The sequence below is a fragment of the Haliaeetus albicilla genome, chromosome 13 (assembly GCF_947461875.1).
Source record: "Haliaeetus albicilla chromosome 13, bHalAlb1.1, whole genome shotgun sequence".
Lineage (NCBI taxonomy): Eukaryota > Metazoa > Chordata > Aves > Accipitriformes > Accipitridae > Haliaeetus > Haliaeetus albicilla.
Window position 1 is genome coordinate 857,652 of NC_091495.1, and position 20,935 is coordinate 878,586.

Below are 20,935 nucleotides of genomic sequence, written 5' to 3' on the forward strand. Positions count from 1 at the left end.
TATACTTGGTTTTAATTTCCAGCTCATAGGGTTGCCGGCGTTGCCCTCCTATTGGACTCTGGGATTTCACCTCAGCCGCTACGATTATGGGTCTCTTGACAAGGTGAAGGCTGTTGTGGAGCGAAACAGAGCAATCGGGCTCCCTTACGTGAGTAAAAATGTGTTTGTTCCCCCCCCCCCTCTTTTCAGCTACATCCATTTTCATTGGCTGCACAGTTTTCTATATAAAATGCTGAATGGTTTTAAATGTCATTCACTCCTTTTTTTTGGTGGAAGCAATTTTTCGGTTGAAAGTTTCCAGCTCGGTACATTTATTTCCATGTTACGCACATTTCTTTGGCCTAACCTGTGAACCGCTGAGGTCAACCCCAGCACGCAAATTCACTTTAAGCTCTCAGAAGCCCTGAAAAATTAAAAAGCATCAGGAGCTATTTTTTTTTCCTCAGTGTAGTGATGGTTAGCTGTTAAAAAACTACTGTAGGTGTCCAAATCCAGTTGCTTTTCTGGGAATTTTAATCAAAATGCAGTACGTTGAGAAGATGTGCTGTGGCCGGGACCCTTCAGCATCACGTCTAACGTCCCACCTTCTCCCAGGATGTTCAGTACACGGATATCGACTACATGGAAGCGAGGAAAGATTTTACTTACGACAAAGTGAATTTCAAAGACCTCCCCAGTTTTCAAACTTACATGCATGACTATGGGCAAAAATACATTATCATACTGGTAAGCATTCAGCTGTTTATTTTTCTGTTTTAAATAATATCATTATCAGAATAAGTTATATATTTATATATATTTTTTTAATATGTATGTTGTTTCATGAGACTTTTTTCTATGTAGCTACTGGGCTCTACATAATCAGTGTAGAGAACCAATAATGGTGGAGAGAACCATTATATATATAATTTATATAATATACATTATATGTACATTATGTATATTTTATATATGTTATGTATTTTTTATATATGTGTGTATATATGTATTTATATATATGTTGTTACAGGAGACATCTTTCTGGTTGCTGGCCTCTACATAATTGATGGAGACAATCAGTAATTGGTGGAAAGAACCATTATATATATAAAACATATATATAAATATACACATTATATATGTGTATATATTTTATATGTCTTACATATATTATATATGTAATTATTATTATTTTATTATATATGTTGTCATACAAGACACCTTTCCGTGTAGCTGTTGGGGTCTATGTAATCAGTGGAGAGAACTATTGTATATATGTAACAGTTATATATGTATATAAAAATAATAATTAAAAAAAAATTATGTATGTTGTTACACGAGACATCTTTACGTGTAGTTGCTGGGCTCTACATAATTGGTGGAGAGAAGGGTTTTCTTTTGTGTGGTTTTCCACTTTTTTAGGATCCTGCTATTAGCACAGAGGCTCTCGCTGACGGTTCTCCCTACCAAGCCTATGAGAGGGGACAAAGCAAGAAAGTTTGGGTTAACAAGTCAGACGGAGTAACACCGTTAATTGGAGAGGTAATAAAACCCTTATGAAGTCGGAGCCCAAATCCCGTTTAGTTTGGGCCAGGGTAATCTTCCATTTTTCTGCAATTCTCAATATTTTGTAATATTTCCTGCTTTTTAATGTTTTTTTTACATTTTGATTTTTCAGAAAGAAAAGCGAGTGATTTTGAAGGGTTGGGAGACACGGGCAGCCAGCATCTGTTTATTTTCAATAGTTCTGAGAGCAATTCCCCCTTTACTGCTTTGAAAATTTCTTTATAATAGGTTTAGAAATGCAGCTGCTTATTGTAAAACTTGCATAACTTAAAAATAATTTTGACTTTAAAAGTGGCTTTGGAGTTTAGAACTCAGAAGTGAACAAAGCCACTTTCTGCGTGTAAAATTAGTAAGAATGTCTTTAATATTAATTAATAATGGTAATTCATATTAATTAATAATGGTAAATAATATTAATTAATAATGATAATTCACTCTTGCAATTTACAGCTCAAAAACCTTCTCCTGAACACTATATCAACGCTGTCTTGCAGAACTAATAATCCCGAGGTTTTATACCCAAATGGTTGTCCGAGAGAGCAATTCACAGAAATCTGAAGGAAATCTGAGCATTTTAATCTTTCTGTGAGGTCATCAACAGTTTAATTTAATTATTTCCCTTTTTTAATTGTAGGTGTGGCCAGGAAGAACCGTCTTCCCAGACTTCACCAACCCCAACTGCACCAGCTGGTGGGTGGAGGAATGCAAAATATTTTACAGCCAAGTGCCCTACGACGGGATCTGGATCGTAAGTAAATCCCAAAATTTTCACATTTTACAAAAATTGGCTAATGGCAAGTCAGGTTTTAGTCTGCATTGACTCGAAGGAAGATTTACTGAGAAAAACCTGAAATCCACGTAGGATTTGTATCTTTTCTGTAGCGTTCAATGCACTTGGGTGAAATCCTTGTTTTTCTGGTGTCGGAGGGATTTTGTTAGAAATTGCATTTATCCAATGCGTTGGATACATGCTTCTTTCAGTAGAGGTGTATTTAAGGTAATTTAATTTATCCAAGAACTGACTGTGACCAGGATCATAATTACTACACTAGCTTTTTTTTTTAATAGATGGTACCTTTGGGGAGAAATTATTTTCCCTCTAGCAAAAAGATGAACACTCTGTAGGATTTCGGGTTTTAACCCAGGAAAGTAATTTTTCTCAGGCCAGAACAAATAATCTTTGTTTTTAATGCAGGATTTAGGAAGAGTTATAGTAATTTATTTCTCTAGTTTGGGTGGAGTACCACCATCGCCACTTAAAATCATCTTTTTGACACTCAGTAAGATATTTTTATTTTTTTTCCTTGGGTTATTTTGTAAATCAATGTCCTGGTTGCTGGATGAGGAGTTCAGCAGCTTATGAATATTATTCCTTATATCTTTCTTGCACCCTCAAGTCCATAGTTGCCGCAAGTGGGTTTGTGACAGTATATTTGGCTGAAAGCTGAAGATATATTGCTGTTACGAATAAATGTTATAGCTGTCATTTGAAAACCGAATTTGCAATTTTTCAGGATATGAATGAAGTAGCCAACTTTGTTCAAGGCTCAAGTACCGGCTGTGAGCAGAACAACTTAAACTATCCTCCTTTCACACCCCGTAAGTCTGTGTCTTTAGCTGTGGAGTGAAAAAAAAATAAATCAAAATTTATTTTTTGACAGTAAATTACTGTCCTGTCAGATAAAAGGTTTAAATTCTTTATCAAGTCAGAAATTTGGTCATTGCTGGTACACAGTCAGATCAAATTATTCAGAAATTTGGGGTGTAGTTTTTCGGTGAGTCCTTCCTTGCATGCGAAATCCACCTTGAAGCTGGATTTAAATTTATTAAATTGAAAAACTGAAATAGCATCAGGCCACTAAATCCCACCCTGTTAGCAAAGCCGCATTTGCACATGGCTGAGCAGCAGTTGGGGAATTATTTTGCTATTTCTACATTGATCGCTGTGAGATATGGAGATTTTGAAGACAGAAATAGTCTTTGTTAAAGGAAAGATGATGAATAAACCTGGAAACCTGTAGTAACGTTGTATGACACAGGTGAGCACTTACCGCTTTGGCCTTGGAGTACTGGGGTTAATGCAAACGCCAAACTGAGAAAATGGCCAAAATGTCATGAATGTGCATGAAGGAAAAGAATAGAAATACTGGTTTTTTTCCTTTAATTAAGTTGATTAAATTTAATTAAAAAAAATAATTAAATCAATTAAAATGCACCTCCGAACCATTTTCCTGCAGATATTGTCGATAGACTCCTGTATTCCAAGACGCTCTGTATGGATGCAGTGCAGAAGTGGGGACGACAATATGACGTTCACAACCTTTATGGATATTCTATGACTCTCTCAACACAACGGTGAGGAATCCTCCTTAATATCTTTACCAAAAAGGGCAGAGTAGAGCGTATGGCCTCTATTTAGAGAAGCAGCAATTTCATTCCCCAGGGAACCTGATCTGGGGATCGATGTCAGTCTTCCCACAAAGGGCTGAACCTTGGGCATTCAAAATCACCTTTATTAAATTGGAATTGAATTCTGAATCGAAATTCAAAGTCCTAGTGTTGGATTTCAGCGATGCCGCTATGCATAAAGGAAGCTGAAAGGAGACCTGAGCTTTATTATTTGGAGTTCAAATACGATGAAGGTTGGCAAGCAAAAACTTACAGAAAGATTCTTTAAGGTGAAAAAAAAAATTAATTTAGTTAATAGACACCTGGTTAAACTTAAGGGAGCCTGTGTCCTTAGCTTGCTTATCATTGTGAATGAATAAATGAAAATTAATAGAAACTTTCCTTATTACAAATCTACTCATCCCCACAACTTTTTTTTTTTAGGTTTTTTTTTGCCTAATTCCAACCTTTTTTTACTTTCAGAGCTATTGAAAGTTTGTTTCCTGGAAAACGAAGCTTCCTTCTTTCGAGGTCTACTTTTGCTGGATCGGGAAAGTATGCTGGACACTGGCTGGGAGATAACGCAGCAACGTGGGACCACATAAAATGGGCGATACCTGGAATGCTGGAATTTGGCCTCTTTGGAATCCCTTATGTATGAAAACAGTCAGTTATGGTACCTTTTCAAAACAAACGTGTATCCATGATACCTGATCAAGCCTGATATGTATAAGCCCATCTGAATAATAATAATAAATTATATAAATAAACATGTATATATGAATAATTATATAAAATATATAAAAATATTTATAAATAAATCTAGGAATAAATTATTTAAATTAATATAAAGCAAAATATAATATAATAAATTAATGTCCTATAATAAATTTTAATCCCCTTCTAAATTAATCCCTTTAGGAGTCTGGTTTAAACATTTTTTTCCCCCAGGAATAATTAATCTTAGCTTTAGGCCATTTCCCTCTATTGTTTATTGAGTATGTGGGTATATGGCTATCAAATATATTATTTTATATGTTTCCAGCCCCCTGATGCCTCTACTATTTGTCATTCATTAGTGATTGATGTGAAGCTCTTTAAACACCCACTTATTAATGAAATGCCCGCTTTCCTTTTCAGGCTTTGAATTTCTTTGATTTTTGGACTATTATGCTACTGTATGCATATTAGCACCAAAGAAGAAGATAAATCTCTGGGAGAAAGACACCAATAGCAGTGTTAGCTTGTAGTCAGTTTGATTTTCTATACTACCTATATTTGAATTATTCTGTGTGTGTAGATGCTGGGCTGTAAAATTAATAGCGGAATTCTGATGTTACTGAAAATCCTGTATTTACCTGGGTACTTCTGCTGCAAAAAACATCTTAGAAACTTCAGAAATTCTGTGGTTCAACCAGAGGAGAATACAATGGGCCAATTTAGGTATGGATGAGAGATTTGGAAGAGTTTATGTAGAAATAATATTGAATGACTCTATTACCCTCGTTAGCAATCAGGGATGAATTGAAAAAAGATCTCTGCAACTCGGTCCTTGGAGTTTCTTTGGTAGAGATTGGAGACGCAGTGTGCCATACAAACAATGCATTCTGGTTTTATTTTAAGGTCGGAGCAGATATTTGTGGTTTCTTCGAAGATGTCACAGAAGAACTTTGCAGACGATGGATGCAAGTGGGAGCGTTTTACCCATTTTCCAGGAATCACAATACTGAAAAATGCATAGTAAGTGGCATATCCTGCTACGAAAATTTGTTTTGTGGTACGCATTTCTATTCTGATAATTAAATTTATGTCACTGATCATTGAATAGCCATCTGGTTTGAAATTGGTACAACTTTACGCTTTGGGAAATCCTCCCTCCAAAAGGTTTGGCTTTGTAGGCACCAGAGAATGCATTTGACATCATTTCTTTTTCTGAAATCATCATCTGACATCACCCTTGGTCCCCATTGGTGGTGTCTACAATGAGGAGCAAGCGCTTGCTGCTCTCTGTCCTACCACCCTGATTTTTGGCTGCACCTGTCAGTCGTACCCTGAACCCTCTGTGCAACAGCGATCATAATAATATATTTATTTTCAGCCCCAGGATCCAGCCGCCTTTGGAGCTGATTCAGTTTTGGTGAAATCCTCAAAGCACTACTTGAATATTCGCTATACGTTGCTGCCCTACCTATATACGCTCTTCTACAAAGCTCATACCCAAGGAGACACGGTGGCACGGCCGGTTCTCCACGAGTAAGTTGACCTTCACAATACTAGAATAAAATAATTTGGACAGGTCAGACGCTGTTGGGGATTCGCTAAAACCATCCTTAGTTTGCGGAGGATGCTGCCCACCATCATATGTACAGATGTCTATGTTCATGAAACACCATTTTGGAGTAATGGGGAAAGTCATCAAAACCTATCTGTAATTTCTGCACGCACGCTGGTATTATTGTCGGTTACGAAATGTCATTGGCAGCTGATGAAATTATTCTCCATCGGGATATATATTTTAAAATTTTTATTTTCTCACCTTTATTTTCTTTATTTTCTTGAAACTCTCGACTAGAACTATATTAAGACCAGATGCTCCCAGACACACTTATGCATGTGCATAATCAATACATATGAAATTAATAAGCTGTGAATTTACTTTCTTCAGCTCAGATTGCCTCCACCAAAAATAGTCTTGGGGCATCACCATACAACGCTTTTCAATAGTGATTCTAGACAACCAATACCTTGAAATATTAGGATTCCTCATGATAACAATTAATAAGTTATTAATTAGTAAGTGCAATTTATGCTGCTGCTTTCCTATTTGCTTAGGTTTTACTCCGATGAAGCAACGTGGAGCGTGGATAAGCAGTTCTTGTGGGGTCCTGGGCTCCTCATCACCCCTGTGCTCGATCCAGTAGGTCTCACTTTCTTGATGCCTTGTAATAAATTCATGGGGGCACCTTGAGTCACCAGTGCCACCTTTTCTGCAGGGAATTGCAGTAAAAGCCCCAACAAGTTAAATTTCTCAACTCTCTATTCCCCTCATTCTTTTATTCCCTTGATATGAAACTACCTTCGGATTTGCTACCTTATTTAGTCTTGGGATGATATTGGTCAGCTTAGAAGTCAGAGTTCCCCTATTTAGGGCATATTTACTTCCCCTGAAATCACACTCGTTCTCAATTTTTTTAAGCTGGGGGAAAAAAAAAAAGAAAATCAGAGTCTTCCATTTCCCTGATGAACTTAATAAATTTGCTCTGGTCCTATTTTAGCCTGAAATGTCTTTGGTGAGAACTGGAAAGAGCATTCCCAAAGAGCCCCTTATTCATTAGCTTTAATATATCTCCAGTGGAAACATGTGTCTTATTATAAACTTTGATTATATCCCTCTTTCATGCATATTAAATACCATTTTCTCTAATATAACTTTCTCCTTAAATTCAGTTTTTTCTAAATTCAATTTTCTCCTTAAACTCCATTTTCTCTTTTAATTTACATTTTTAGCATATTAATTACATGCTTGTTTTTAGACTCCTCATAAACTTAGTGGGTTGGGTTTTTTTTGTCATTTGCTGAAAGAGAGGCCACAACATACTTCTATCACTGTCTAAATAGAAAATCGCCTTTTCGTACCATTATTTTTATATTGCTGTGTTACTTCTGTTCTCCCATCCTTTGGGAATCCGATTCTTCTGTTGCAAAGTTCTGCTTCACCTCCTCCATGCATCACCTCTGCATTTCATTCAGAGTCAGCTTCTTATTTCCCACTTGATTTCACTTTACCTGTGATTCATCATGATGAAAAATACGGATCATTGCTTTTCCTGTTGCAAAATCTTGTACATAATGCTCATGAATTCTCATACTGCATATGCTGTTTAGCAGAACAAAACATTTTTTAAATGCAGCAAGTACCTGAAAGCAGCCAACATGGAAAAAAGTAAAATTAAGAAGATTTAACAATGTTTGTGAATACACTCTGAGGTGGTGTGTTTGCAGCGCTGCAATTTTGGATTACAAACAGTAACTTACAGCTTTGCTGAAATTATACCTGGATTATTATCTTCCTTTTGGGGCATCATTGTAGAAAACCATGAAAGAAAACAAAAACCTGAGGGGAAATATTGATGGTTTTCTCATTGTCAACTTTATTATGATTTTTGGAAATTTTGGCTTATTTTCGTCGTATTTTCTCTCCCCTGTCCAGTGGAGGAGGGGGAGTGATAGAGCGGCTGGGTGGGCACATGGTGGCCACCCAGGGTTGTTCCACCACATTAGATTAATGTAGGTTCAAATGTGAAAGTAATTTCTGTGTTCCCCTTCCAGGGGGTGGACATCATCCAAGCATATATCCCTGATGCAGTCTGGTACGATTATGATTCGGTAAGTTAGTAGGGTAATCGGGTGGGGGTTTCTAAATGTCCAAGTGAGAAGGTCACGTAGCTGTGGGTTGAGTTCAGGATTTAGGGGGACCAGGCTGAACAAAAACTTAAGCAAAGGGCGCATATATATATCTACATATATCTATAGATAAGCAAAATATATTATTACTAATAATGCACAAAGGGGTTTGCCATTAGCTCTTGCTCATGTCATTTCTGGAAATAAATTTCCCACTGCTGTGGTGGTGGTTCTCGTCAGTGGGCAAGGGACATGGTTCACTTCAGATATCCCAGGAGGACTTGCTCTTGCTGGGTTGATGATTAAATAAATAATCTGATATAATAAACTGAAATAATAAGCTGAAATTAAATAATAAGAGTTACTTACGTACGTAGCATTCTGTAGCATTCTGGTCTGTGGCGGTTTGACTTTCGTGACCATCGGCAGCAATACGGAAATTCACAGAGCTGAAACCTTTGACTAAAAGGAAGAATTAAGATAAAACTCAGGATTTAAGGCAGCAGTGAGTAATGCAACCTCCTCCTCCTTTTTCATCCCTGTTAATTAGGGCGCAAAAATCTGGTTGAGAAAACAGTGGACAGGTATGTACCTTCCCGCAGACAAAATGGGGCTTCACTTGAGAGGAGGCTACATCTTCCCTTTCCAACAGCCGGCCACCACAACAGTGGCAAGGTAAATCTCCAGACTGAACATTTTCTTCACTAAATTGGTATGAAATGTGATTTCAAGAATGGACTCAAGGCCACCTGGCTGCAGAAAAATATGCATTATTATTATTATTATTATTATTGTCATCGTCATCATAATTATTATCCTAATCATTACTAAATTATAACTTTTTATTAGTAGTATTATTAGTAGTATTACATTATTACATTACAATATTACATTAGTAGTAGTAGTATTTGTCATAGTATTTGTAGTTGTATTATTAGTTAGTAATATTTAGCATTTGCATTTTGAAATTTGGGAATAACTGTCAGTCACCACTCACTGCCATGGCTGACGACAAAATGTTTAATGGTAAATGTTTAATTACAAAATGTTTAATGATTAACCACAGGTTTGTTTTTTTTTCACGTAACATTCTAATCTCACCCTGGATTTTATTCTGTTTGCATGAAAATCATTGAACACGAAAACCTTGAACAGCCAGGGACTAATACAAGACGGTTCTCAAAGTTTTGAAACCCTGCTGAACGCTATACACTTAATATGAACATTAAAGCCTGCTTAGATATTTATTATACGTCTAAAATCGTGTTGTTGGGTTTTTCTTCTACAGCCGTAAGAATCCTATGGGACTTATCATTGCACTGGATGACAATAACGAAGCAGTTGGGGAGTTATTCTGGGATGATGGAGAATCGACAGGTGAGCCTTTATCGACTGTTATAGTGAAGTAATGATGACAACCCAAATATTTACACTCACAGATTTGAATCATTGAACTGATTTCATGGAAGGAGGATAAAATAATAATAAAAAAATTAATTTTAACATTAAATATTTTTAATTTAAAAAAAATCTTAAGAATTTAAATATGTGACAAGCTATTACTACTTTTTCACCATCAAGTGGAAAAATACAATCTTAATTTTTTTTATTTTTTTTTCTTGTTCAGATTTCACAATAGTCTTACACATGTAAAGATTTTACCAACTGTTAAACCATACTGTCGCAATCAATAGACTTTCTGTTATGCACCCAAATGACTTTCAATGGGTACAAGAACACACATAATCCATGTTTCACAAGAAGATTCAGTCAAAGATGAAACACTCATACAGTTAAGGAATGGTTCAGAATTAGTTAAATTCCTTGGGAAATCAGCAAAAACATTATTAACTTAAAAGGTGTGCTATTGAACCCCAAATTTTTTAAGGTATTTGGTTCCCACAGCATATCTGTGAATTTGAGTAAGCGGAACAGGCTACACGTGTTGTTTCCAATCTCACTTTTTGTTAATAGCTGCCTGAAAACTTATTTTTCAGCTAAAGTAATCAAACCAAAGCCCCACAACCTCTTGTGATGAATTGGGATCGATACTATTCAACTCCCAAGTGTTTTTCTGTCAAATAATTTACATCCTTTTTAAGAAAAAAGTTTAGTGTAATACTAAGGTCATAACTTAATTCAACCCAAGTAAAAAACTTAAATTTTAGGCTAAATTCATTTTTCTTACTGTGAAAATGAATGCCATCAGAATACAGGTGTGTCCAAGAAAAGCAGACGTGGTTCCAGAGCAATGGAAGACCGTTGTCAACAAAAATACTGTGATTTTTTCTTTTAATCTTGAGGTGAAGGTATTTTTGGAAAACAACCAACCTTGAATTTTTTTAAGGTATTTCTGAGGTTTCAGTTAGGCATCCAGTTCTCATTAGATTTGAATAACTTTGGATTCTTAAATCCTTCAGGTGCTTTTGAAGCCTTTGTCCTTCAATATCCATGTTCTAGAGAAGACAGAAAGCAGTTTAAACTTTTAATCTGGCATGGTTTTTGGAAGACATTTTAGAAAACACTCAAGCTTGTATTAAAGATGGATTATTTTTTATTACTATTACTATATAACAATAAGAAAAAGAATAATTTTGTTATTTGAGAGATTTTATTGGGTTTTTTTTTGCGATCAGCTGTAATATTAAGAGCAAAGGGCTTTAGTTTATGGCATATTTCTGTTAATACTACTGCTTTTCAGATGGACCTGGTCTTCTGTAATTCATACCCTGTTGTAGGCTGCTGTGAATGGGAAACTTAATGAGGTTTTCCAAAAAATGGGAAAAATAATTGAGCTTTATTTAGCCATACTGAAATAAAATGTAGGTTAGAAACTAGGAGAAGCTCCTTAACCTTAGAGAGCAGACCACGTCAAATTACTAAAATATGCCAAAAGAATATACTAAAATGGCACATATTTGGTGTTAACGTATCTTGATTTAACTAGAGTTTATAGTCCTTCATCTAAGAGAAAAATAATTGGAAAAGAATAGTGGATTATGACAGCTAGGAAAGGCTATCAAAAGTAACAAGAAATACTTTTCTAAGGACACGAACAATACGAGAAAAGAAATACACACAATGAATGGGGCAAAAATGGGCAGGTTAGGTGGCTTTTTGGCACCCCCAGCGGCATGTGACATCATGACGCGATAGATAACTTCTGAACTTGAAAAGACTACCCCCAAAAATTTGAATTTCAGGAAAATGTAGAAATATCCATGCTCTGCATCAATTCAACAAAAGATTTGAATTGGCAGAATGTTAAATATTGATGCTCATTTTTCCCTCTTCAAAAAATAATTAGGATTTCATAGATTGTTGCAGTTTGTCCTGCAGCTGCTCAGTGAAGTAGCTTTTGAACGTAACTGTAATGATAATAGTAATTTGCATTTTTTTGGTCTTCTAGCTTTCCTTTTTTAATGCTGTCTCATTCCGCACTGCAGCTGTAATTTCTTTCTCCACATTTTAGATACCGTTAGCAGCAAATCCTACATTTCCTATGACTTTAAAGTTTCCAATGTAAGTATATATTTTTTAAAGGATCTGATTTTCATTTCCAATTTTAATTAATAATAATTTCTATGGATATTCTTTTTTTCCCCTCCCTATTTTCCTAAAATATTTACAAAAAAAATGGAGTATTTAACAAAGTGCCATTTCAAAGTATTGTCACTTGACTGAGATAGAAATCTGATATTTGTCTTTTCCCCCCTAACTATTTTTAATATTTGAAGATTCTCAATTTCCTGCCACTTTGTAGAACAACAAAAAAATGTTTATAGCATTTATAAGAGTTTATAGAGCAGGAAAACAGTAAAGCATCAGTGGCAGTTTGGATGAGAAAGGAGATGAACAGATTGTTTGTGAGTCTCAAAAATTTGAAAAATTGACAAAAATCTTTGTATATTGGAAAAAAATGTAGCTGAATGTCTACAATGAGTGAGATGAAAAGCGAGGCCAGAAAATGTCAGAACCCAGAGCATCGACATCATAATTTTTTACGGTTGTAAGAAAGTTTTGTATTGGTGTATGTGACAGCCGTGGCACAGTTCGAGAGGTTGGACTCATCTAATAGTATTCAATATAATTGAACAGACCTGACTTTTCTATGCCAAGAAATGTGGGTGTATTGTATGCATACATATATTATGCATGTAATACAGAAACAAAATATACATAACAATGTTTTATATATATATATATATATATATATAACAGAAAAAAAATTGTCACTTTTCAATTTAAACCAGGAGAAATTTTGGCTGTTCAATGCAATTATTTCATTATTCCTCAGAACGTTCTACAAATGAATGTCACAAACAACAGCTACATCGATCCAAACAACCTGAAGTTTGAAGAAATCAAAATACTGGGATTGCTGCAGGAACCGGTGTCCGTGACTGTGTTGCAGAACAATAATGTGCAAAATTCTTCTCATAATATCACCTATAATCCTGTAGATAAGGTAAATAATAAAAGAAAAACTGAAATGAAAAATCTCTGGTGTTGTACCACCTGTATTTTGTATATTGAAAAGGAGAGTACGCAGTACTATGGTAAACGCCACAGTATATGCGATGTATTTTACTAAAAAGTACGATTACATTATTTACCTTAATAATAATGTTAATTATGTTAATAACGTTAGTTACATTGAAGAGGGTGGATCACCATTTTGCCCTCAGACGTTGCATACGAAGCAAAGTTTATTTTTGCATTTATTTATGCAGGTACGTTCAATTTATAAGGGGAGGAACAGCTTTAGGATTTTAGTCAATATTGTAGGAGGGTAAATAATATTTAAATTTTTTAACTACTTGCATTTGAATTTTAAAAGGCCAAAGAGCCATGCACTTATCTTCACCCCTGGTGTGCTTCCATGGGACTTGCGGGATCAGATCTTTTTCAGGTCTTTTGTGCAGGAATTTCAGACGCGTGAATTTGTAAAAATAAGGGTTTCTCAGGAGAGATGCAAAGTTTGGCATGAGTTGCTGCGTAGGGCAATTTCTTGTTTTTAAGGATCTAAAAAAAAAACATTGATGGGAGGTAGAATTTAATAGCGCTTTATTGTTTAATATTTATAGGTTGCTCTCATACAAGGACTCCAGCTCGAACTGGGAAAATCGTACTTGTTAAGATGGACACTAGGAACCAGTGTCAAGGAAAAATACGATTGTCATCCTGGTCCAAATTCTACCAAGGAAAATTGTGAACAGCTTGGCTGTGTCTGGACTGTAAGCAAAAATTTGTGAAAATCAAATTAGGAAGAAGCATGTTAAGAACTGTAACTTTGTTTTTGTGGGGTTATTTTACAACAAAAGAAACAGTCTTATTTGCCCTTCTCTCTGAGAGAGGACTTAAAAAAATAGGTGGTTTATTGAAACTAGCGCCATTTTCAACAACTTCTGGTCTTCTGAAGTATGTGAAAAATAGAGGAAAAAGCTGGTATTTTTTGAAAGATAGTAACAAATAATATTAAGATTATAAAAAGTAGAATAGACTTGAGATCACTATCTTCATGCAACTTTGCCACTGCAGCTGGGACCTGCAAGGCTTTTTTGAGGTGGGGAGGGCTGCCTTTTTGCTTTATCTTATGCTTATACTCATTGGAAAATAAATAAATTTAAGTAAATAATAAATAAACAAATAAATAATTTTAAATAGACCTGATTCCACTGGAATCAAGAATAAGAAGAAATCCTTGAACCTCAGGGAAATTTTCATCCTTCCGTGAACTTAACTGGTTCTGTCCCTATCTATCAGATATACCCAAATGATAATTCCTGATATTGAAGCTTTTTACTGGATAGTTTTTATTTCTGGATATCACATGGCTGTAAATATATGCCAGCGTTGTGCCCTGATGAGAATGCTCTTTTGAGTCCTCCTTCCAACAACATTAGCCTGTCATTCCCCAAATCTTCATGTCATCTCAGGATGAAGTCCTGGTAGCCACTCCTGAAGGAACAACAGGCTGAAAAGGTTGATAACATTTCCCTGAATTTGTCATGTTATTAGAAATATTTTTATAATTTAAGATATTTGGAAATGGCTCTTCAGCACATTCTGGTCAGGTTATGAACTGAATATATTTAAACCCTTTTCTTAAGTCAAAAGAGACTTTGAATTTGGTGATGAAAGATGAAAAAATATTCATTGGGAATAAAGATGAATTGAGCAGGCGTAGTTTCATTTTTAAAAATAGGCAGGAAAAATCATAATTATTCAGAGGTGGGAAGATAATGCATTAACCAACATCAGCACATCTGATATTCAGAATAATTTGAGTGTTTATACTCAATTACAGAAGAAAAAGAAAGTTACTTTGACCTTGCTGTCAGGAGACATTCAATAAATAAGCCACAATTCCCAATGGGTATTTTAAAGCCTATCTGTATGAGTACAGAAATGTAAAAGCTGATGGAGAGCTCTCATCTGACATCGCTAATAAATTTTGGGCACGTCCTCCTGAAGGTGTCCAAAATGGCCAGAGACCATAGAGGCTTCAAGGTCTTTTTTTGTGAGATTGAGGTGAAGGTCACAGACAGAGGGAATATTAAATCATCATCAATGTGTAATGATTCAGACAGGACTGAATAGCCTTGAATTTATTAATTATATCTAAAAAAGTATAGAGATTGGTGTGTTCAGCGCTGCTTCTTTATTGTTTAACAGTGGCATGAAGTTTTAGACAAAATTCTACATTAACTAGTTATCTGGTAAAAACAAGAGTTTTGGAATTCTTGCTGCTAAATCAAAAAAAAAGTCAGCAATCAAAGAATTCCCTCATCATGTTTCCATCTGCAGGAAGATACCTCCAACGTAGGTGTTCCGTACTGCTATTACAACAGCCCTGACAACGCTTATTCCGTTGCTGATGTAAAATACACATCATCAGGTGTGACGGCCAATCTCACCTTCAACAAGAGCAATCTCAAAGCCTATGAGCAATCAATGTTACCCATCAGTACCCTTCGCCTGGAGGTGAAATATCACACCAACCATATGCTGCAATTTAAGGTAATGCAGAATTTCTCTGAGTTTGTATTGTTCCACTGGTCAAAATATTTTTATTTCTGGGAATAATGTTTCTAGTCAATTTTCTGTGATACGGATAATGCTTTGTCATCCAAATAAGTTTTTCCTTTTAATCAAATAGCTTTTACTACTCTTAGTCTTGAATCAACTCATGCCAACTTCTATGATACAGAAAACCTGAAGAAAAATCTCTTAAAGCTGGTTAAAAATTCAACCAAAAAGTTGAAATTCATTTACGGTACATAAAAATACACTTGAATCAATATATTTAAATAATTAAATGAGTCATTCCTCGCCCCAAATAAAACCTTAAGGTTCTTTATTTCCCGAGCCAAATGTTTTGAAGGGATTTGAGAAAGAATACACATTGAAAGACAATGCTTATCTCAGCAAATTTACTCAACCATTTTAAAAAATTCAGATTTCTAACCGTTATTGGGAAGAAACAAACGAACATTTCTCTGTGTCCGGGTCAGAGTCTTCCACTCTGTAGATGCATTTCTATCAGTCAACAGGAATACAAGAAAGTGTTTTCACTATTTTTACCCTGAATTCTTGAAAATGTAACTTGCTAATTTATATATATTCCATGTACATTGAAATGAATTAATTTTTCATGAATAGATTTATGATTATGCAAATAAGCGATATGAGGTGCCGGTACCGCTAAATCTCCCCAAGTCCCCAGAGAGCACAGTCGAGAGTCGACTTTATGATGTAACGGTTCAGAACAAACCATTTGGCATCCAGGTTCGACGCAGAAGCACAGGGACAGTGATGTAAGCCATGCTTATTTAATTTCATTTTAAATTTTTCATTTTGCTAATTATTTTTTAATTTAATTTTCTAAATTAATTTTTAAATTTTGTTTTGCTAATTTAAATTTTTCATTTCATTTTGTTATTTTCATTTTTCTTTTATTTATACATTTAATTGAATTATTTTTCTTTTCATTTTTCATTTCATTATCTCTTCCCCTCCCCTTTTCTTTCTTCTCCTCTGCTTTTTCCTTTTCCTTTTTTCCTGCCAAAACATTTTATTGTCCAGTCTGTTCTATTATCTTTGCATAAACATGAGAATATCAACCCAGAAGAATGATGGAGAAGGTGACCTGAACAAAACCTTGTTTTCCCCAAATTGGCTAAGGTGTTTCCCTGCCACCTCGTACTTTGACACTGGCTCTTCATCCCTCTGCATCATCTTCAAGTACAAAGCGTAGACATTTCCAAGCACTAGTTTTTGTGCAGTTCTCAAGTAGCGGGGAGGCACAACAATTTTCTACACTTTCTAATACTTCCATTAGGTGACCACAGCATTGTTTAAGAAGGGGGTTTGTGTGTCTGTTTGCTTGGGGTTTTTGTCTTATGCTTTTTGATTGAAAATGGTTTTTTTTTGCCATTCTTTAAGGTAATCAAAATTTAATTGCCAGTTGAGTTCCTTTTTTGCTAACCAGAGTAAATTATTCCTTCCATAATTCAGCCTCCCAAGTCTACAGCAGTCATTGGAAGAACACTATCAGATTGTGAGTCAGTTTTTAACAGAAAAAAGCTGATTTTCACCTAACATTTCAACATAATCCGTACAACCCCCCCCTCTTAAACTCTACCCCCACTTAAACTAAAAAAACTCCAATATTAAGCTCTAAAGGAAGTCCTAATGTTGTTTAAGTTTGCTTGATAACCATAAGAGTTTTATTCCAACTTTTGCAAATAATAAGATTTTTAGAGAAAAAGAGCTGGCCTTGAAAGGGTGACCACCAGCTACGCCCAGCGCTGACATCGCTGTCATCTTGTTCTATTTCCCTCCTTTTCAGCTGGGATTCTCAGCTACCGACTTTCACCTTCAGTGACATGTTCATTCAGATTTCTACCCGCTTGGCCTCCCAATATTTGTATGGCTTCGGCGAAACCGAACACACCATGTTTCGACGTGACATGAACTGGCACACCTGGGGAATGTTCGCCAGGGACCAGCCTCCTGGAGTAAGTGGGGGAAAAAAAAGAAATTCGCATTTTGCTTTCTTTTCTAGAATTTCTGCTTTTTTTTTTTTTTTTTGCTTTGTATCAATCGGCATTGATTGGCTCTGGAGATAGCCAATCCTGCACCTGACTCGGGGCAATCCCTGGAAACATTCAAGGTCAGGTTGGAGGGGGCTCTGAGCAACCTGATCTAGTTGAAGATGTCCCTGCTAATTGCAGGGTGGTTGGACTAGATGGCCTTTAAAGGTCCCTTCCAACCCAAACTATTCTATGATTCTATGATCTGCCCTTCTGGGTCAGACCTGGGCAAAGTCCTACAACTTTGGGACTGAACTAGGACTTAGAGAGTTAAATAAAAAAATTTTATGTTTCAGCAAACCCATGTATTGTTTTTTTGCATAGCACAAATATTGGCAATTTACAAGGTATTAATCATGGAATAGCAGTGCCTTATTATAGCTATAATTTGAAAATTTGAAACATTTTGAGTAAATGAAAAATAAGAGAAAGTTACCAGCTTGTCTTGATGATAAAGGCTACCTAGAAATATTTGAAAAGAAGAGAAAGTTTTCTCCTAGCATATTAGCAATTTTTAAAGCTAGAACTAAATTTTCTTCCCTCCCCACCTCGAGCACTCAGAAACAGATTGCCCTCAAAATTTGAAGCTGAAAATTATTGCTCCTGGTCAACATTTCAACATTGCATGTTCAACACGCAAGATTCTTTGTTGCACACTGGACCATTGCGTATCTGATCGTTTATTAACCTTGTTATTTATAATGGATAATTTATTGGTGGATGTAAATAACTGAATGCTTATGATGTCTTTCCAATAGAAAATACTTTATTTGTTTTGCAGTACAAGTTGAATTCGTATGGTTTCCAGCCGTTCTACATGGGTCTTGAAGGAGATGGCAATGCCCATGGAGTTCTCTTGCTTAACAGCAATGCAATGGGTAAAACCAAAAATAATCCGTTTTATTTTCTTAATGTATTTTACTTCCGTGTTCAGTTTTTGCCCTACCCAGGCATTCGTTGCCTTCTTGCACTTCCTCCGTTTTCCAGATGTGACCTTCCAGCCCATGCCTGCTCTGACGTATCGCACAACTGGGGGAATTCTCGACTTTTACATGGTTTTGGGCCCAACACCAGAGCTCGTTGTTCAGGAATACACTGCGGTACGATTCTCCTATTGCAAATTCAAAGCGTTTGGGGATTTTTATTGGTTTGCTTTGCTTTGCCTTTTTTTTTTTTTTTTTTTTTTTGGAGGGCATGTGGGTGGTGCTGGTTTGGATTTTTTGTTTGTTTTGTTTTCATCTATTAGCAATAAGTATTCTTTCTTTTTCATTTTTAGCTGGTTGGGCGACCAGTCATGCCACCCTACTGGGCACTGGGATTCCAGTTATGCCGCTATGGATATGAAAATGACACAGAAATCGCCAAGTTGGTGGAAGACATGAAAGCAGCCAGGATACCCTATGTATGTTGACAGCCATTAAAGCTTGTGATGGCACTTGAATTTCTGGCTTCGGGGTATTTTCTAATTTAAAACAGTAAAAGAAATGCTATGATTAATGCCATAGTTCAACTTTTCCATGCATTTTACAGGGGAACACAAGGGAAATAAAATAAAGCAACTTCATTTGCATTATATGTTGTCCTGTGCTGAGAAAACTACTTTTAGGCATGGGTTGGTTTTGGAAGAGTTGCACAAGCCTTAGGCCTAATGATATTATACCTAAATTAAGCATGGCTTTCATTTAACATCAAATTATTTCAGTATGGAGCAACCAATTCCCTTGTTTCTGGACAGTGTGTAGTAGCATGACTGCAGGCAGTGTATATATTGACATATATTTATACATATGCACAAATCCAGGGGTGTTTTTTCGCTTGTGCATATGAATTTCTACCTTCACAATAAATGCGGTGGTGAAAGCTGAATTTCAGACTGGATAGGTTGTGGAAGTGTGTTCATTTGATAACCTCAGCTTTAAGCTGCAGCAGATTCCAACTTTACATTTAAAAAAAAAAAGCCAGTAGTTTGCCTAATTTTGCAAAAGGATGACGAACTTGCTGATGGATGACGTCACTCAAGAAATGGCAAAAAAACCCACTAACCTTATTTTAACTTTTTGTGTGTCAACTGCAGGACGTCCAGTATGCCGATATTGATTATATGGAACGGCAACTGGACTTCACCCTTAACCCACGCTTCACTGGATTACCGGCTCTAATTAAAAAAATACATGAAGAAGGAATGAGGTTTATCCTAATCCTGGTGAGTCTTGAATTCTGGTTTTAAGTTACAGTATGTTGTTGCAGAATACAGAATGCATTTAACAGCATTTCTGCATTTGTCTTTTGAGCATAAAAGTAAAATTGTATTACCTTTAATTTTAGGATCCAGCCATATCTGGTAATGAAACAGATTACCCTGCCTTCACAAGAGGTTTGGAGAAGGATGTCTTCATAAAATGGCCCAACAGCAATGACATCATCTACGTAAAGGTGCTGTTCTTAAAAAGCTGATTGTTTTATACGAATAAGCATCATCTCAGGTTAAATGTTGGGGAGAAGATTTCTAATATCACGTACATTCCCAAATTTAGTTGACACATTGAGAGCTACAAATGGAAATGTCTTCAGTTTGTGTCACCATTGGACTCTGTAGCAGCAAAGTTTTATTGCTGTTGATACTAATTTTTTAATCTGGTTTAATTTGATTATTTTAACAACTCCTTCCCCTTACTAGGTCTGGCCAGATCTTCCCAACGTAGAAGTTAATGACACACTGGATTGGGAAACCCAAGTGGAGGTAAATGTTGACATCTTTTGGTGACTGACACAAATAGAGAGGGACCAGCAAATTCCTTAAGGTTTATAGCAGTGAATTGGCTGATAAAATTTTATCTAAGTTGTCAGATGCAGAAAGTGATGAGTTTTTCTACCAGAACATCAAAAAAACCTAAATAACATCAGAGTGAGTTGCAGAAACTGTCCAGCCTTTCTGCCAGAGCGTCTAAAAACTGCAGCGAAACCATGAATGTTTTAAGAACAAATTCCAACATTTTAGTAGTGGGTTGCTTTCAGTCCTGTGTCTATGCTTTATTTTTTTATTTCTACTACTTTTACAGCTCTACCGAGCATATGTAGCTCTTCCAGATTTCTTTCGCAATTCTACAGCTGAATGGTGGACGAGAGAAATCACTGAAGTCTACACCAACCCACACAATGCATCCAAAAGCTTGAAGTTTGACGGTCTATGGATCGTAAGTATAAAAAATTATTCTATTTCTCAGATTTTTCTGCATCTTTTTATCCTAAGATTCGTTCTCCACAACTCAAAACCCAGCAATGTTCGGAGGCCTCCAAGGAAGAAGGATGCAGACATTAAATGCTAAATATCATGAATGGTCAACTAAAGTTTAAAAATCCTTCTTCTTGTTAACAGCATCATTATTTGTTCTATTTTTTGCCTGTTGAAAATTTTACTTCCTGAAATCTTCATTATTTACTTTTGACCCACCTAATGGCTCTTTCGCAGTGTTGCTTCTCTTCTATAAGCTCCTGAAGTC

At 35.8% G+C, this 20,935-nt stretch overlaps 1 protein-coding gene across 1 annotated transcript in view; it reads left to right on the forward strand.

Annotated features, from left to right (window-relative positions):
* LOC104320245 (maltase-glucoamylase-like) overlaps positions 1-20,935 on the forward strand; it is a 45,988-nt gene that overhangs the window by 11,960 nt on the left and 13,093 nt on the right. Inside the window, exons 9-34 of the mRNA XM_069799804.1 lie at positions 23-148; positions 595-726; positions 1,402-1,521; positions 2,180-2,293; positions 3,060-3,144; positions 3,783-3,900; positions 4,417-4,588; positions 5,557-5,673; positions 6,032-6,186; positions 6,766-6,850; positions 8,263-8,319; positions 8,888-9,012; positions 9,626-9,714; positions 11,810-11,859; positions 12,635-12,805; positions 13,425-13,574; positions 15,148-15,360; positions 16,003-16,157; positions 17,192-17,360; positions 18,217-18,313; positions 18,423-18,535; positions 18,712-18,837; positions 19,510-19,638; positions 19,761-19,868; positions 20,113-20,175; positions 20,495-20,629. Coding sequence (XP_069655905.1) covers positions 23-148; positions 595-726; positions 1,402-1,521; positions 2,180-2,293; positions 3,060-3,144; positions 3,783-3,900; positions 4,417-4,588; positions 5,557-5,673; positions 6,032-6,186; positions 6,766-6,850; positions 8,263-8,319; positions 8,888-9,012; positions 9,626-9,714; positions 11,810-11,859; positions 12,635-12,805; positions 13,425-13,574; positions 15,148-15,360; positions 16,003-16,157; positions 17,192-17,360; positions 18,217-18,313; positions 18,423-18,535; positions 18,712-18,837; positions 19,510-19,638; positions 19,761-19,868; positions 20,113-20,175; positions 20,495-20,629 — 3,174 coding nt within the window. The remainder of the gene's footprint in view (positions 1-22; positions 149-594; positions 727-1,401; positions 1,522-2,179; positions 2,294-3,059; positions 3,145-3,782; positions 3,901-4,416; positions 4,589-5,556; positions 5,674-6,031; positions 6,187-6,765; positions 6,851-8,262; positions 8,320-8,887; positions 9,013-9,625; positions 9,715-11,809; positions 11,860-12,634; positions 12,806-13,424; positions 13,575-15,147; positions 15,361-16,002; positions 16,158-17,191; positions 17,361-18,216; positions 18,314-18,422; positions 18,536-18,711; positions 18,838-19,509; positions 19,639-19,760; positions 19,869-20,112; positions 20,176-20,494; positions 20,630-20,935) is intronic.